Source organism: Boeremia exigua, assembly GCF_020726555.1.
Source record: "Boeremia exigua strain MPI-SDFR-AT-0100 chromosome Unknown C7974scaffold_5, whole genome shotgun sequence".
In the NCBI taxonomy this organism is placed as follows: domain Eukaryota; kingdom Fungi; phylum Ascomycota; class Dothideomycetes; order Pleosporales; family Didymellaceae; genus Boeremia; species Boeremia exigua.
Window position 1 is genome coordinate 2246946 of NW_025763522.1, and position 15879 is coordinate 2262824.

General features: G+C 60.8%; 7 protein-coding genes and 2 non-coding genes across 9 annotated transcripts; 6 read left to right on the forward strand and 3 right to left on the reverse strand.

Annotated features, from left to right (window-relative positions):
• Positions 1-434: 434 nt before the first annotated feature.
• C7974DRAFT_t65 lies at positions 435-549 on the forward strand. Its single transcript has one exon. It is a non-coding gene; the product is annotated as a tRNA-Leu (tRNA).
• Positions 550-552: 3 nt separating this feature from the next.
• C7974DRAFT_t66 lies at positions 553-652 on the forward strand. The gene has a single exon. It is a non-coding gene; the product is annotated as a tRNA-Pro (tRNA).
• Positions 653-804: 152 nt separating this feature from the next.
• C7974DRAFT_471774 (ATP-dependent DNA helicase-like protein II) lies at positions 805-3500 on the forward strand (the record flags this gene model as incomplete). Its single annotated transcript, XM_046146516.1, has 5 exons — positions 805-1240; positions 1306-1433; positions 1476-1543; positions 1588-1838; positions 1881-3500. The coding sequence occupies exons 1-5, from the start codon at positions 1085-1087 to the stop codon at positions 3498-3500; spliced, it is 2223 nt and encodes a 740-aa protein (XP_045998462.1). The 5' UTR covers positions 805-1084.
• A 335-nt stretch (positions 3501-3835) lies between these two features.
• C7974DRAFT_393301 (Adaptor complexes medium subunit family-domain-containing protein) lies at positions 3836-5910 on the reverse strand. The gene is made up of 2 exons (XM_046141759.1): positions 5737-5910; positions 3836-5693 (listed from the first exon to the last, which is right to left on the reverse strand). The coding sequence occupies exons 1-2, from the start codon at positions 5775-5777 to the stop codon at positions 4085-4087; spliced, it is 1650 nt and encodes a 549-aa protein (XP_045998463.1). The 5' UTR covers positions 5778-5910; the 3' UTR covers positions 3836-4084.
• A 306-nt stretch (positions 5911-6216) lies between these two features.
• On the forward strand, positions 6217-7032 carry C7974DRAFT_310025 (kinase-like domain-containing protein; the record flags this gene model as incomplete). Its single annotated transcript, XM_046138249.1, has 1 exon — positions 6217-7032. One exon carries the CDS (start codon positions 6217-6219, stop codon positions 7030-7032), a length of 816 nt encoding a protein of 271 aa, XP_045998464.1.
• Positions 7033-7118: 86 nt separating this feature from the next.
• On the forward strand, positions 7119-7756 carry C7974DRAFT_176929 (uncharacterized protein). Its single transcript, XM_046136274.1, has 2 exons — positions 7119-7294; positions 7459-7756. Exons 1-2 carry the CDS (start codon positions 7204-7206, stop codon positions 7638-7640), a joined length of 273 nt encoding a protein of 90 aa, XP_045998465.1. The 5' UTR covers positions 7119-7203; the 3' UTR covers positions 7641-7756.
• Positions 7757-8153: 397 nt separating this feature from the next.
• Positions 8154-8921, reverse strand: C7974DRAFT_309044 (uncharacterized protein; the record flags this gene model as incomplete). The annotated part of the gene is made up of 1 exon (XM_046138202.1): positions 8154-8921. The coding sequence occupies one exon, from the start codon at positions 8919-8921 to the stop codon at positions 8154-8156; it is 768 nt and encodes a 255-aa protein (XP_045998466.1).
• A 548-nt stretch (positions 8922-9469) lies between these two features.
• On the reverse strand, positions 9470-11591 carry C7974DRAFT_310152 (uncharacterized protein; the record flags this gene model as incomplete). The annotated part of the gene is made up of 3 exons (XM_046138255.1): positions 9470-10471; positions 10631-11150; positions 11194-11591. The coding sequence occupies 3 exons, from the start codon at positions 11589-11591 to the stop codon at positions 9470-9472; spliced, it is 1920 nt and encodes a 639-aa protein (XP_045998467.1).
• Positions 11592-13294: 1703 nt separating this feature from the next.
• On the forward strand, positions 13295-15352 carry C7974DRAFT_433642 (uncharacterized protein; the record flags this gene model as incomplete). The annotated part of the gene is made up of 2 exons (XM_046144933.1): positions 13295-13618; positions 13871-15352. The coding sequence occupies 2 exons, from the start codon at positions 13295-13297 to the stop codon at positions 15350-15352; spliced, it is 1806 nt and encodes a 601-aa protein (XP_045998468.1).
• Between the last annotated feature and the right edge of the window lie 527 nt (positions 15353-15879).

Here is a 15879-nt window from a genome sequence, read left to right on the forward strand (position 1 = left end):
TTGTAGCCCTCGTTCAGATGTCACAAAGTACCAGCAAATGTTCCACTAAATATCTCGTTCAAGCAGACTAGTTTTCGGCATCCGCGAAGTGATATTGAACCAGACAATCTTCGATATCGCAAGACTGGTGCGTTTGAAATTACTTGGTCGCACAGCGCACTGCTTCTCCTTCGTCGAGTCCGAGCGTTTCCACTCTTTCTACCCTGGTACCACATATGCAAGTAACTATCTCCCGATTCGACGATGTTGATGACATCCAAACGAACGCCCTAACCGCCGTTGGAAGTGGAGTATCGCTCGCTAAACGCCCTTACCCCCACATTCAGAGTCTTACCCGTTCATGAGTCACCCGCGCCCGTTTACACCTCAAATCCCAGCGCCAAATTTTTGATATTCGATTGAGTACTTTGTAGCGAGCGCTATTTCTATTAATAGCTACTGTGGCCGAGCGGTTAAGGCGCTAGACTCAAGAGATCCGCTCTCTTGCTCCCCTGGGAGTCCAGTTTTCTAGTAGGGAAACCTGCACGAGTTCGAGTCTCGTCGGTAGCACCAGGCTTAGTGGTCTAGTCGTATGATTGTTGCTTCGGGTGTTCGCCCAGATACAGTGTATCGTGAATGTGACAGGTCCCGGGTTCAAATCCCGGCTGAGCCCTTTTTGGCGTTGTGTGGGTGCTGGTGTGCGCCACGTGATGCTGCCAAGGAACGGCGGCGATAGTACATTTTTGACAGGGAGACTTGTGCAAAGACATGCACAGCAGAGCTGTATTTCAAATCTTACAACGTCTTTACAATAGCTTTTATTTTACGACCTTGACATGACCAGACGTTGATGTCGCTGTCTTGGGTTAGCGCGCCACGTGAGCCCGCGTGCTCGAATGTCCAAGCTCCGCGTTTGCCTAGCAGGAAGCACCTCTGCTGCCTCGTCGACGCGCTTATCACGTCGCCTTTGCCGTCACTCCTTTAGCAAGTATCGTGCTGTTGTCCATTGTCACTCCTGCACACTACAGCTGGTACGGGCAGGCAAACACCATCATAGCCATCATCAACGCACAGAAAGAGCTGGGAGTTGCAATTCACCGCAAGCATGGCGGGCAAGGAAGCGACGATATACATTCTTGATCTCGGCGCGTCAATGGGCCGGAAACGCCATGGACGCGACCACACAGATCTCGACTGGGCTCTGGACTACGTGTGGGACAAGATCACGACTACAGTATGCAGACGTTCCTTTGGCGATCTAGTGCGTAGCTTGATGGCTGCTTCGCGCTGAGTTGGGGGGTGAGAAACAAGCTGATGACGATGCAGGTTGCGACCGGCAGGAAAACGGCGCTAATGAGCGTCGTTGGATGTCGCACTGACGAGACAGACCTCAATGGTGTCATGGAAGAGGCGGAGGGCTATGAGAATATCACAGTGTTCTCGGAGCTGAAACAGTGAGTTTAATGCATGTCTTACAGACAGCTGCTGACCGACAGATACCTGTTGGGCGACATACGGAGACTGCAAGAGAAGCTGAAGCCTAGCAAGACCAACGATGGAGACTGTGAGTGTACAGAACTGTCTGATGGACTCAACTCACACTCACAGTGGTTTCGGCACTGGCAGTCGCCGTGCATCTGATGGACAGCGCAACCCAGAACAAAGCTGGAAAGCCGCTGAAGTATGACCGTCGCATCATCATCGTGACTGATGGGAATGGCGAGATGGACGGTGACGACTTAGCGGACATTGCGGCGAAGATCAAGGATGTCGAGGCGCCGATCGAAATCGTCCTTCTCGGCGTCGACTTTGATGATCCTGATTTTGGCTACAAGGAGGAAGACAAGGAAACCACAAAGGTAGTAGATCTTTTGTCTCTACGTCTGTGCTAACAACTGCAGGCCGAGAACGAAGAAGTGTTGAAGAGCTTCATTGATAACTGTGACGGCAACTTCGGTACCCTCGCCGAGGCCATTGAGCAGCTGGACATCCCGCGCCTGAAGCAAACGCGGCCGGTGCCCAGCTACAGAGGCCCGCTCACTCTCGGAGATGCGGCCAAGTACGATGCGACACTGACAATCGACGTCGAACGGTACCCCTGCACAATGCTTGCCAAACCTCCAACAGCAAGCTCGTTCGTTGTTCGAGGAGAGCTCGGGGCAGCGGGTCCCAGCGACGAACCCTCGAACGGCATAGTCGGTGAAGACCACCCGATGAGCGACCTGGCGGCGGTGCGGCACCAGCGAGGGTATCAGGTCGAGGATCCAAACGAGCCGGGCGCTAAGAAGAACGTCGACATGGAAGACCTCGAGAAGGGATTCGAGTACGGGCGGACGGCAGTGCATGTTGCAGAGTCTGACATGAACGTCATAAAACTCGAAACAAGCGCTGCGTTTGAGATCATCGGCTTCATAAGGGAAGAAGAGTTCGACCGCTTCATGCCGATGAGTCGGACAAACTACATCGTTCCTCAGAAGGGCAACCAACAAGCTCAACTGGCGCTGTCATCGTTCATCCACGCGCTCCACGAAGGCGAACTGAACGCCGTGGCTCGCTTCGTCTCCAAGGAGAACAAACCACCCATCGTCCTCCTCCTGTCACCACGCATAGAGCCCGACTTCGAATGTCTCGTCGACGTCGAGCTCCCCTTCGAGGAAGACATCCGGCGCTACAAGTTCCCGCCGCTCGACCGCAAGCTGACCGTGAGCGGGAAGGTGATAACCGAGCACCGCGACCTGCCCACCGCGGATCTTACCTCTGCGATGGACGCCTACGTCGACGCCATGGACCTCTCTACTTTCGCCGAGGACGAAGATGGCAACCCCGACGAATACGCAAAGCCAGAGGACACCTACGCGCCCCTCGTCCACCGCATAAACCACATCATCCGCTGGCGCGCCACGCACCCCGATCCCACCCTCCCCATCCCCGACCCCCCCGCCATCCTGACAAAATACTCCACCCCCCCATCCGACCTCACAGCCCGCACAGCCCGCGCCCTCGCGACTCTGACCACGGCCGCGGACCTCAAGAAAGTCCCCCCCAAAGCCAAAGGCCGCGGAAAGCGCCTGCACAAGGAGCGCGCCACGCCGCTCTCAGGCCTCGACGTATCCGCGCTCCTCGGCACCCCCTCGTCAACCCTCGACCCCGCGAACCTCGTGCCCTCGTTCAAACAAGCCCTGTCCGCTGCATCTTCGCTGGCCGATATCCAATCCGCCGCTGACGCCATGGCGGTGCATATCCGCCGGCTCGTAAGAGACAGCGTGGGCGACGCGGCGTATGGGCAAGCGCTGGAGGCGCTGGGGGTCATGCGCGAGGAGCTGGCGGAGATGGAGGAGCCGGAGGTGTGGAACAGTTTTGTGCGGGTGTTCAAGGGGGAGTTGCTGGGGGGCGGGCTGGGCGGGGAGAGGCGCGAGATGTGGTGGCGGGTAAGGGGGGGGCGGTGTGGGTTGATTGACCAGCGACTAGCGGTGGTGAGCGAGGTGTCGGAGAAGGAGGCGGAGGCGTTTTACAGGGGGTAGTGAGCGACGAGTAGAGCACGGTGGGGCCTGCGTTCCGCACATGTCGTCGTAGAGTGGAATGTATACCGATCTACAACTCTCGGTGCTTGTAAGAATGTGCAGATCCCTCCAACCATGGAACAGAGATATACCTATAGGTAGTAAAGGCCTCTGGTTGGCTATAGCAGTCTGGTTGGACGTCCTGTAGGGCAACAACGTGAGATTTGACCAGTGATAGGATGGTTTGTTGATTGCTACCATGGTACGTAGCTACACCGTGCAATCTATTCCAAGGTTGTAGGGGTCTGCACAAATCGCCAACAATTATACACTATAGAATTTTGTATATATATGTTTGGGGATTGTTTTAGGCTGTCTATTTCCTCCTTAATAGAGGCCCTTAGAATGTGTCTATGACTTTGCGTGCACGTAGTAAAACAGGAGGCACAGATGTATACACTACAGAATTCCGTGTATATATATGTGACGATTATCTTAGGCCGTCTATCTCCCCCCCAATGCAGGCCTCGAGGCCACACTCACACACCTCACACCATCGTCTCGCGTCCCCCCACTACAACCGCTAGCATCCAAAACATCTGCACTCAACACCTACACTCCACACCCCCCCGACTAACACACAGATACTTGACCCCCTTGTACGGCGTCACCCCGCCCCCCAGCCCCTGGCTCTTCTTCGCATCGACGCTCAGACTCTCGACGCGGATGCCGCTCGCCAGCCAGCCCTTGACGCTGAAACTCAGCGACGCGGCGGAAGGCATGAGATGTCGCATGGCGGCGCGGCGCGCGGCGTCGGCTTTGGCTGGATCTCCGGCGTTGCTGTTGCCGCTGTCGCCGCGGTGCGCGGGCTTGGAAGACGAGGGGCCGTCGTCGTCGTACGCGTACGGCGCGGGCCCCAGCGCGTCGTCGTATGCGGCGCCTTCCTCTGTGGCGCCGACGACGGTGCCCGACAGCACGGCTGCGCAGCCTGTCCCGCGGTCCTGCGCCATGAGGTGGGCGACGTCGCGCGCGGACAGGCGCCATGCGATGTGCGACGCGCCGGGGGCGTAGGTGACGTCGCCGGCGCCGCGGGGGACGCGGAGGGCCGTCACATTGGCGACGGCGGGGGGCAGGGGGATTCTGAGCTCGAGGTCATCAAGCGCGGGGGCGGCCGAGGTGCCTGTGTTTGCGGCGGGGCGGGCGCGCGACGGGGCGGGGGGCTTGGAGAAGCGCGGGTTGAGGGCGAGGCGGACCTCGAAGTCTGCGGCGGCGGGGCCGAGGGAGGTGGCTACGGAGGCTGTGGCGGGGATGTTGAGGGGCGTGGCGGGCGCGGACGGGGTCAGGGCGTCGAGCGCGGCGGGGCCCAGCAGGTCGACTTCGTAGCCGGCGAGGACGAAGCGGCCGTCGGGCGGCACGAAGGAGAGGTCGCCCGGGCGCTCTTTCCAGCGGTTCAGGCGCACGCAGGGGTGGAACACGGGCAGCGAGATGGCGTTTGCGATGCCGCCCGGGCAGCCCAGGAGCAGGTTGAGGTCCGGGATGCCGGAGACCTTGGCGGTGAAGGCGATGGTGCCGTTGGCGAGGGCGGCGAGCGGGCGGCCGGACGGCGAGAGCGTGACGGACAGCGTCTCCACGATGTCAACGTACATCTCGTTGCTGGTGTGGCGCACGTTTGCGCGCCGCCACGGCACGGGCGACGTGCTCTGCGCCGAGTTCGACGGCCCCAGACGCGGACTGGGCCCGCCTCTGCCCAGCGAGAAGGGCGCGCCCGCCGAGGCCAGCGAGCTGGGTGTGGTGCTGGGCAGGCCGACATTCCCCAGCAGGCTCTTCATCAGCGACGGGGCGTCGACGAGGTCGCGCAGGGCGTTTGGCTCGGTGCAGCTGATGATGCCGCCGTCGACCATCTCGTTCAGCAGCTGGGCGACGACATCGTAGTTGCTCTCGATCTTGGACGCGAGCAGCGGGGCGCCCAGGAAGTCCTCCAGCACGTCGGCGACGCGGTGCAGGAACTCGAGCACCTGCAGCGGCTCGTTGTCGGCGGCGCACGGGGCCAGGAACAGCAGCTGGTCCTGGACGACCGAGTACAGCAGCATGGCGGGGTTGGTGGACGGCAGGTACATCAGCGACGGCCGCGGGGTCGGGTGCGCGAGGTACAGCGGCAGCAGCGTGCTGCCCGACGCCGGGCGGCCGGCGTAGACATGCTCGAGGAGCGGCGTGCTGGTGGTGTTAGACGGGTGCGCGGGCGGGGGAATTGCTGTACTTGTTCTCATCAAAGATGAACAGCGCCTCGATGGTGCTCATGGTGTTGTCACCCGCGTGCCATGCGGAGATATGGAAGCGTGACTGAGCTCGGAGAGTGTGGTCGTGATCTCGCAGACGTGGGGCACCTGGTACCCACCCAGGCTCTCTCGCGCCGTTGCCCGCGGGAGTCTCGCTACCATGTGGAATAGTCGTGGGAAGTCTTGGCATCGTCTTCGCGCTATCTGACCACCACACCATCCTACTAAACTGCTCAAGGTGGCGGCATAACTACCGCAACATCAAAACACTACAACCTGGCTCCTGTGTGCCCTTTTCCTATCATGGCCCCAATCTGTCCCCCCGCTCCTCCATCTCCACCATCACTCCCACAGTACGCCCATCTCTACCTCTGCGACATCTTCCTCGTGTTAATGACTGCCCGCTTAGAGACACCATCTTGCCCGTCGTTCTGGACACCGACATGACTACTATCGTCGATATGACACGGGCCAAAAACATCGCCCCTCACAAGATTGACAAATCGATATGGCATCTGCAAGACTCTGACCGTATACTCAAGAGAGGGCCCAACATAAAGCTCTCCGAGGCAGAAGCCCTGCAATTCGTTGCCTTGTCAACACACGTGCCTGTTCCAAAAGTGTTCGGGGCATATGAGAAGGACGGCCTGGGTCACATTTTCATGTCCAGGGTTCACGGAGTCCCACTCTACGACGTCCTGCACGTCTTGAATGAGACACAGGTAGAGAGGCTCACTGCACAGCTGTCGGAATATGTAGGCAGCTGGATGGCTCAACGCGGTGACTTTTTCGGCTCCATGGGGTTTAAACCGTGTCGCGACATTTTCTTCCAACACCTGCCTGCCGCAAACATGCCAGAGCAGGACTACGGCCCGTTCAGAACACGTGCAGAATACTGCAACGGGCTTGTTGCCGCACTCGTCAATTCCAGGCCCGCTGGACACCTCGACGCCAAGGATGCGCGCCTGGTAGAAAGACTCCAGCGCCTGGGTGACGGGCGTGCGGCACCCGGCGGCGGATGCGCGGTGTTCTGCCACGGAGACCTACACCCAGACAATATATTCGTCGACCATGATCATGTGACCGTGGTTGCAATCGTGGACATGGGAGTTTCCGGCTTCAGCATCCCCGAACGCGAGTACTTCGAAGCCAAGTCTCGCGCCCGAAACCCCGTGTGGTCCGCTATGATCGATCGTGCCGTTCCAAAGATCCCAGACGCCACCTACGCCTTGCTGTCAGAGCTGGAGCGTGAGCTCGTGCGATACAGCGGACTATGAGGTACTCGCTACTATACATAGTAGGTATCCGCCATCTCAGCTAGCGTAGTTCACGCCGCGCGCTAGAGCAAAACGCGACACGCGCGCCAAGACACGTGGGGATGACTATGCATGTGATACACAGTACAGGCAGACAGACCCCTGCGGGTCCCCCCCAAACGTCAACCCACCATGACCCTGGAATCCTCACCCCCGACCTTCCAAGAAGCGCTCAAGCAAGACCGCGCTCAATTCGACGACTGCACCCCGTGCCGCGTCGTGGGTACGGCCCCTGCATCCAGCACCCAGCACCCTCCAGCACCCACCACCCAGCACCCTCTACCTCCACTCTCCACCCACCACCCTCTCCCTTCGTTTCCACACCCAACCCTCACCCCTCACACCCTCCCACAACCCCAAACCCAGCCCCACTAACCCCTTCCTCAGGAACAGCGACCTTCCTCGGCCTCGGCGCCTTCACCTACACCTCAGGCCACGCCCAACTCACGGCCCAGGAGTCCGTGATCCGCGCCAGCAAGAGCGTGGTGGGGATGCGCGGGCGGCGGGCGGCGATTACGGGGACGAGTGCGGTGTTTGTTGGGGTGGGGGTGTATCGGTGGTTTGCTTAGCTTTGCATACTGGAGACTGTATGATATGGTGGGATATGGTGATACGATATGGAAGGGAGGGATATGGGCGGGAGCAGGGGCAGGAGCAGGAGCAGGAGGAGGAGTGGTGTTGAGACGGGTTTAGACCGTCTGCGCAACACATGGGACGAAATGAAACGAGACGAGACGAAACGAGAAGAGAAGAAACGCACAGCACAGCACTAAAAACCACACAACAGTATGTATAGGTAGATGTATTATTACCAACACTCCATCCCACGCCCTGCCGTCGCGCAGCCGGCCCAAAAACAAAGGAAACAAATGTGGTATCGCTGCTGCCCTAACCCGGCACTGCGCCGGCATGTTCCCATGGTATATAGTAGACTCCGCTCAATGCCGAAAAGCAACTCCACCCATGCTAAAGAATATCCTCGCCCAATGCGCCTGTGTCCGTCCGGAGCACGCGCCGATGCTGCCGTGCTATGCTGTTCGCCTCGCCGTCGCCCTCATGCTTGTTCGAGTGCCGGGGCCCGCCTATGTCATGCGCCCCCGCTTAGGGCCGCCGCCGCCGCTGCCGTCGCGCCGCTCGTTGGTGTTGTCCGGGTGGAACGAGTCCATCATGCGCCGCTTCTGGCCCGCGCCCTGGCCGAGCTGGAACAGGTTCTGCGTCGCCGTGCGCTGGAGGTTGCGTGTCGCGGAGCGGTTGGAGTGGCGGTCGCGCCGGGGCGCAGGGAAGGCCCGTCTCGCGGCGGCGGAGAAGTCGCCAAACGCATTCTCCGTGTTCGTGCTCGCGTTCGTGCTGGAGGGGTACGGCTGCGGGGCCGAGAACTGGAAGACCTGGTGCAGTGGCGACATCTCGGGCTCTGTGACCGACGCCTCCAGCTGCACGGGCGGCGCCGAGTCGGGCCGCTGGACTGCGTCGTGGGCTTCGGGGCCGCGGGTGGCCTCGGGGCTGATGGTGCGCTCCATGATGGGCGAGGAGCTGCGTGCGCGCTTGTCGTCCATGTCGACTTCGTCGTCCTCGTCGCTGTTGGTGTGCCGCGACCCGTCGAAGCGCTCGGTGGCCCACTGCCGTATCCGCCAGCCTTCGCCGTCGCCGACGCCCAGGTTCTCCTTGTCGAGGAAGGTGAGCAGGTCGTCGAGGGCGTCCTGGTAGCCGTCGCTGCGGGCGCGGTCGACGTCGGCGATGGCCGACTTGTACAGGTTGGTCAGCTGCAGGGCAGCGTTCTTAAACGACTGGTGCACGTCTGGCTGCCGCTTCGTCTTCGGCAGCGACTTGTTGAGGCTCCTCATAGAGTCCATGGGTGCAGGTGTGCCTAGTGCTGTCAGTCCTGCGGAGCCTCGGAAGCGGGCGATCCGTACCTGCGGAGGCGTAGAGGTGCTCAAAGGAGTGTGTGGCCTGAAGAGGCGGTGATAGCAGCTGCAAGTGGTAAAGGCAGGCCGTGTCTCGCAGAGGGTTGCAGTGAGGGGTGCAGAGGATGGTGGGGGAGGAGTCGTAGTGGATGCTCTTTGCTGTGCACGGACGGCCCATGTGGACCCTGTCAGCGCCGACACGACGTAGCTCTTGGCACTTCACCTGACTGATGGGAACACGTCTTGACTTGATGGAATAGTACCTGCACGTCCGACCAATCACTTGGCATTACAGCAAGGATCAGTTTCATCGAGGCGCTTTCTTGTTGGAATGCACCGAAAAAGTCATAATTTAGCAGCCTATCAGCCGAGATTAATATAGTCTAGATGCATGAAAGCGTCAAGTGGCTGCAGTACTCCTAGATCTCCGCAGCAAATAGCTGTCCCAGCTGAAACCACCATAGATAATCATCAACCACCCTCATCGCGATCCTGCCCTAAGACTTCCCCCCACCCAACTCCCTCACAACCCTCTCGCTATCCCCCTCCGCAACCCACTCCTCCACACGTGCCCCCACATCCCCCACCAGCCGCTCATACGTCTCATTCACGTAGAACAGACTCGTGTGCGCCGCCACCTCGTCCATGCCCGCCATGTATACGCGGATCCACGTCGGATCCTTGTGGCCCTGAGCGTCTTTGGGCGGGAGCATGCAGAACTTGCCGAGTTTATCTTTTTTCGTCTTCTTCTCTTTCGTGCTCTGCTTGTCGGTGTCGGTGTCGGCGGACGGGGTGGTGGAGGTTATCGAGGATTGGTCGTCGGAGGGCGGGGGTTGGTGCATGATGGTGCTGCGGGAGAAGGCGTAGTTTGAGTAGGGGGAGTGGTGCGAGTCCAGCGCTGGGGTCTCGGTGTCTGGGGAGGGGGGTGTGGGGGAGGCGGCGCGGGGGGTGCTCGAGGGCGGGACGTAGTCGCGGCCTTCGAGGCGGGCTTGCTCGCGCGCCATGCGCTCTGCTTCTTGCGAGAGGCGGAGGGCTTCGCCGGTGAGTTTGGGGACGGGGGGTGGTTGGCGTGCTGGCGCGGGCGCGGGCGCGGGCGCGGGCGCTGGTGCTGGGGGTGTTTGCTGCCGCGACTGCTGCAGTGACTGCTGCATCGCCCATTCTTCTTCAATATCCTCGCGCTCGTTTATGATTCGGTTGCGGGCTTTGATCGCTTTGTGGTGCTCTTCTAGTGCCTCGTCATACTCCCTCTCCGCGGCTCGTCGTTGAGCTCTGTCGGTGATTTGCGCGAGGTCTACAAACGGCGGTTCTTGGGGAATAGGCGGAATATCTGGCAAAACCGGACCTTCAAACTCATCTGCAAAGCTCTTCTGCGGGCTGGTGGCAGACAGAATATCCGGCGGGGTAGCGGCTACAAGTTCTGATCCACGGTGCTCCTTGACATCAATCGACAACGGCGGAGGAGAGCTGGAACTCGAGTTGACTTTCTTCAAATCCTGCGACTGCAACTGTGTATCACCACTCGCATTGCTATCACGACGATGCACCGAGACACTGCCTGGCCGGGACGGCGACGGGCTCTTGGGCGATTTTGGCTTCTTCGGCCTGCCCGTGCTTGCAGTGTAGTAGTTCACAAAGCGTACACGTGGCGGCGACCGCACACCGGGATTGCCCAATTTTCGCTTCGTCTCATCATCTTCCTCCAGCGCGCGCACTCTCGCGTATCTGTCTTTCAGTTCCTTGTAGTCGGCCATGGCACTCCCAAACTCAAAGTGCGACTTGACTAGCCCCTTGCCGGCCTCTTTGATGTTGTTAGAATGCTTGTTGAACCAGTGGAGTGCATTATCTAAGCCCTTTCGGACCGGCAGGTGGACATCGTTCGCAAATGAAGGGTTGTAATTGGGATCGGCAGGCTTTGGATTGAAAATTGTGCTCATCCGACTAGGTTTGGCGCCTGCTGTGGGTGTGAGCACCTGGTCTTGAGGCGGAGGCACTTTTGTGAAGATGCTGCCGAGTCCTGCTTTGATGATGCCTGGATGCATGCCCACGAAAGGCACATCGAAGTTGATGATCCCAATGATACGGTGACGAAACAGGAGAGCAACATCGGCGGCGAGCAAGCCTCCCATGGAGTGTCCAAGCAGGATAGTGTCGGTCCATTGGTCTTCGTGTGGTGCAAGCCTGCGCGGGTCAGCTTGTGATAGCTATGCCAGTTGTGACATACCAAGCAGAGAACTGGTCTCTGGCTTGCTCCAGACTGTATCGCGCGCGATATCTTGGATAGATTTTGGTGTGGACGACGTGTGTCTCCGCCAGAGTGACAGAAACTAGGTTATGCACGTGGGCTGGAAAGCTTCTGAAACTGGTCTCATTGCCCATGAAGCCATGGACGTACACAAGCAGTATGCGGCGACGGCCCGTGTCCTCTAGTGCAGGATCGGGGACCAGCGACTGCGTCGATGAAGATCGTGGGTCCTGTGACGACATGGCCATGACCGACATGTAGCTGGGAGGTGAGCTCATTTCGTCTGATTGTGACGGTCTTGGTGGTAGAGGCGGCGGCGCGCTTTTGGTGTTGCTGTCGGCTTCATCCTGGTTTGCGAGATTCGATAGCGACGTCATTTTCAGATTGGGCGGGCGTGACTGGCTGCACAGCACGCAAGACACGATATCAGGCAGGATGCATGTTTATCATTCAAATAGCTACAGAGGTGGTGAAAGTTGCCATTGTGGCGGTGCAGACGCGGGGTCTTGGGAGTTGAGAATTGAGAATGCAGGGTACGAAGTACGATAGCGATACGACGTGCAAGACGCCAGCAGAGCCTCCCGACACTGGCGTCGACGCTTCCAAGTTCACGTGGGTGTTCGCTTCACGTGGGCGTTCGCTTCACGTGAGTGTTCGCTTCACGTGAGGTGTGCAAAGTTCCAGGTCCACGTGAGCATGTTATGGCGGCCTCGGCGTGTTATAAGGCTCGATGCTGGGACAGGGCGCGATGACACGAACGACGGAGATTGACCACAGGCTCGAGGCGGTAGCGCGATACACTATTGAAGCATGCAGCAAGCATCAGCGGGCTGAAGGATGGCAGCCAGCAGCGGCAGTGTGCAGCGGCTTGGCAATACATGGTGAAGCCACGCAGGGCTGGAAGCGGCATGGGGCAGTCTGGCGCAGAAACAACAGACTGAGTCTTGTTGGTGGTGGGCGTCGCGCACGAGATGGCCTGCAACGGCGGGGGTCGCTCTAACGGGATGGTGGCGCGTACAGAGATGATGGGCCCGTCTTGCGGGAGCCCTGGCCCTGAGGACGCGTTTCTGGAAGGGGAAGGGTGGTGCGAGCGCAGCTGCAGGGTCAGGACGGCAAACGCTCAGGGACCAGTTTTGCTGTCGTGCATGAGCATGAGCATGAGCGCTGTGCCTGAGGCAATTCGCGCCGCTGAGGGCGCCGGGCCAACCAGGAGGCGGTGCCTGAGCAGCGCACACGGGCGGCGTCGGCTGCCTTTGGCCTGTGGCCTTTGAGCATTTCACGCTCTTTGACGGCGTGGCCAGTGTGCCTGCGCGTCATGCCCATGGCCCGAAATAGAAGCCTCGCGCCCCACTGGGTACATTGCTACATACGACGACGGCCAATCTCGCTTGGTCCAACCCCGGCAGCGTGCGCCGTCCCAGCAAACGGCCCAGACTCGCTCTCGCCGCTGCTGTCGCCTTCGCCTGTTGCTTTTCGCTGCACGACGAGCTTGTCTGCGAGTCTCCTCCTCGACATCCGTGAGGACCACTGCAGCGCGGCCAGCAGAGCGACAGAGGAGTTTGTTTGCGCGAGCGCCCGGCCCCTCCACTCAGACCGTCCGCGTCGCACACGCTCCCTAGTCCCGCCCCGTCCATCTGTTGCACCATCCGCGGCACTGCGCACCGACGCAGCAAACACCCGCCATAGCAGCCTCGCTCCGCTGCCTCGCCGCCTCGCTGCCTCATAGGCGCGCCCCCGCCCACCGCTCGCGCTGCAAACCCACGCGCAGCTTATGCTGGTCCATTGACGCGCCAGGTGAGTCCGCTGCAGCGTGCATCTGCACTGCATCGCCGTCGTCGCCTGCCTGCTCACGCCCGCAGTCACAGTCACTCCTTCAGCCACCCGGCAGCCGTTCGCTTCTCGACGCTCTCTCGCTCCAGCCCGTTGCATCCATTGACTGGACTCCCGCCACTGTCACTCCTTAGCCCCAGCATCGCTTGCGACCGCCGCCAACTGCATCCCATCCTTAGCCCATGTTCCGCGAACATCGCCCGGCCCCCATCACTACCCCTGGAACCCTTGATTGCGCCGCAGCCCGTCCATGGACCGTGTCGCTGCACCACCTAGACATCGAGTCGACTCGCGCAACCGCCGCGCCCACTACACCCTCACCCAGACCGACGCCCGGAGGAGCCTGCACGAGAAAGAGGCGGACCCCGCCGACGAGCCGCTGCTGATCAGGGAGCACAAGAGACGGACCATCATGACCAACTCGCACCGCCGATTCCACCGCCGTGCGCCCCAGGACGGCACCAACGTCCGCACCGTCGGCGTCGAGGTCGTCGCCACAATCGACACGGCTGGAAACGTCGTTGCGCAGACCACCGTGACCCAGGACTCAGCCGCCCCCGCCGAACCCACCCAGGTCTTGCCCCTCACCGATGTCTCAGCAGCGTCCGCCGCCCCCGACGTGGCAGCGCCCGCAGAGCCAGTGCCGACGTCAGAAGCACCGCTTGCGTCTGTCCCGGGAGAGACTCTTCCAGGTGAGACTCAGCTAGCGCCCGCGACGCCGTCCGAGACAGCGGTCCCAGCCGCTCCTTCAACACCGTCCGAGGCCGCAGTGCCAGCCGTTCCTTCAGCACCATCCGACCCATCAGCACCGTCGACATTGCCCGAGCCATCAGTGGCCTCGGTACCATCAGCACCCGCAGAGCCAACTGCGGCAGCAGCAGCTGACGTCTCTGTGGCCGCCGACGTTTCTGCGGCCGCCCTGCCGTCAGTGTCATCGGTACCGGCCGAGCCCAGCCTCGTTCTCCCGTCTGTGCCCGCTGTGCCGGCCATGCCCAGCTTTGTCCTTCCGTCGGTCCCCTCTGTGCCAGCATTTCCCAGTACCTTGACCGTACCCGCATATCCGTTTGCCACTCCCAGCGATGGTGCAGTCGTCGCCGCAGCGGCCGCTGTTCCCTCCTCTTCGTCTTCGTCGTCGTCTCCGTCTTCCAGTGTCACAGCCACCAGCGAGCCTTCGATTGTCGGCGCACTGACGGCGGTAACAGAGAGCGTGAATTCCACAACCAGCATCTCCAGCAGCACTTCGTCAATTTCGTCCTCCATATTAGCCTCGTCGCCTACATTGTTGTCTAGCATGAGCGGTTTCACATATACGTCATCCCCTGCGGCCGTGGCAACGCAGACCGGGGCAGTCGGAGGCTCGCCATCAGGGGACGCATCTTCTGGTTCCTCACCATCGACCACTCGCTCGTCCGCTCGCGCTACACCCACCGAGTCTCTCGACGCCGCCGGCTCGTCCTCCTTCTACGGCGCTGGTGGTCCTGGCTGGGATGGAGGCAGCGAAACTGCTGCTGCTGCCAGCCCCTCAGGAACAGGCGCTGCTGCTGCTGCTGACGATACCAACACACCCGGACCGCTTGCCACTCCACAGGTCGTGGGCAGTGTGGTGGGCAGTCTGGCTGGCGCCGCCCTTATTCTGGCAATCATCCTCATGCTGCTTCGCCGCCACAAGCGAAGGCAGGGCGGTGCACTTCAGCTCACTGACAGCCACCCCGCCAACAACGAGCAGGCAATGCGACAAGTACAGGCGCCGCAACAAATTCAAGCCCCTGTGCAGTCGAGGGCCAGCCTCGTGCCTTCAGGCTTCCTCGACCGCTTCTCCGGGATGTCCAGATCGACCGCCGACACGACCTCGCCCACGGAGCGCAGCTTCCAGCGCGTCTCCGGCCGCAAGCTCCCCTCTGCGTTCAGCGAAGGCATGACCTCGGACCAAGTCGCGCGCGGCGGCCACATGTCAGACTCGTCCTTCTACCAGGACGAGCGCAGCACCTGGGGCGCCGGCGCGCTTTCTAAAGAATACGGCAAAGAATACGGCAGCGGCGGCGGTGGTGCCAGCAGCAACCCGTTCAGCAAGGAAATTGGCGACACGCCCGGCGTCCCCAACGTCAGCGTGCGCCCCTCCCCCGCGCGCACCCCCGTCATCCACCACCCCAACGAGAACCCCTTCGACGACACGAACCGCACCCTCAGTCCCCCCATGTCGCCAAACCCCTTCATGTCGCCCGCCGATCCGCCGCTCCGCTCCGCTCTGGGCAGGAGCTTGCATTCGGCGGACGGCTCGCGCAGCTCGCGCTTCACGGAAAACGTATGATGACCCTGCCTTATTGCGCCGAACCACGTCGAACTCCCCTTTGGACTTTGACCCTGGGACCCGGAACTTCGAATTTCGCTTCTTACAGTCGCTACTTAGTCGCCCGCCTTTACGACGCACGCTCACGTGCCCTCGCACCCACAGTCTCTGGTTCTCTAATCCGGCCGCGCCCGCGGCCCCCGCGTAATGTCTTGTCGCCCGCTCCCGCCTTCTCGTCTTGTCCATATCTTTCTTCCGGCCGCACAGCGGCTCGATACCCCGGGCCTTGCCCGATGTTTGTTCTTGTTGGTTGCTCGCTGAGCGTGTGTGTATACGCAGTGTGTACGCGGTGCACACGGGTGTTGTACAGATGTACGTACAGGTGTTGTACAGGGGCGTGTATAGGGCGTGTACAAGCCGCACAGGCGCGCTGCCCAGGGGTTCGTATAGGGGGCCTCGCGCACGGGGCCGCGGGCTGTGCATGGCCCCGTGTACATAGCAGTTGCGTCGACGCGCCCCCACCCCTTCTTTCTGCCGAGACAGCACGC

What these genes read in the sequence shown, in the direction of transcription:
- C7974DRAFT_393301 (XM_046141759.1), bottom strand. Translation starts at nt 5,777, where the DNA reads ATGAGCACCATCGAGGCGCTGTTCATCTTTGATGAGAACAA. An exon ending in TTCATCTTTGATGAGAACAA is followed by an intron (nt 5,694 to 5,736) that starts GTACAGCAATTC and finishes TAACACCACCAG; the next exon opens with CACGCCGCTCCTCGAGCATG.
- C7974DRAFT_176929 (XM_046136274.1), top strand. Translation starts at nt 7,204, where the DNA reads ATGACCCTGGAATCCTCACCCCCGACCTTCCAAGAAGCGCTCAAGCAA. An exon ending in CACCCCGTGCCGCGTCGTGG is followed by an intron (nt 7,295 to 7,458) that starts GTACGGCCCCTG and finishes CCCCTTCCTCAG; the next exon opens with GAACAGCGACCTTCCTCGGC.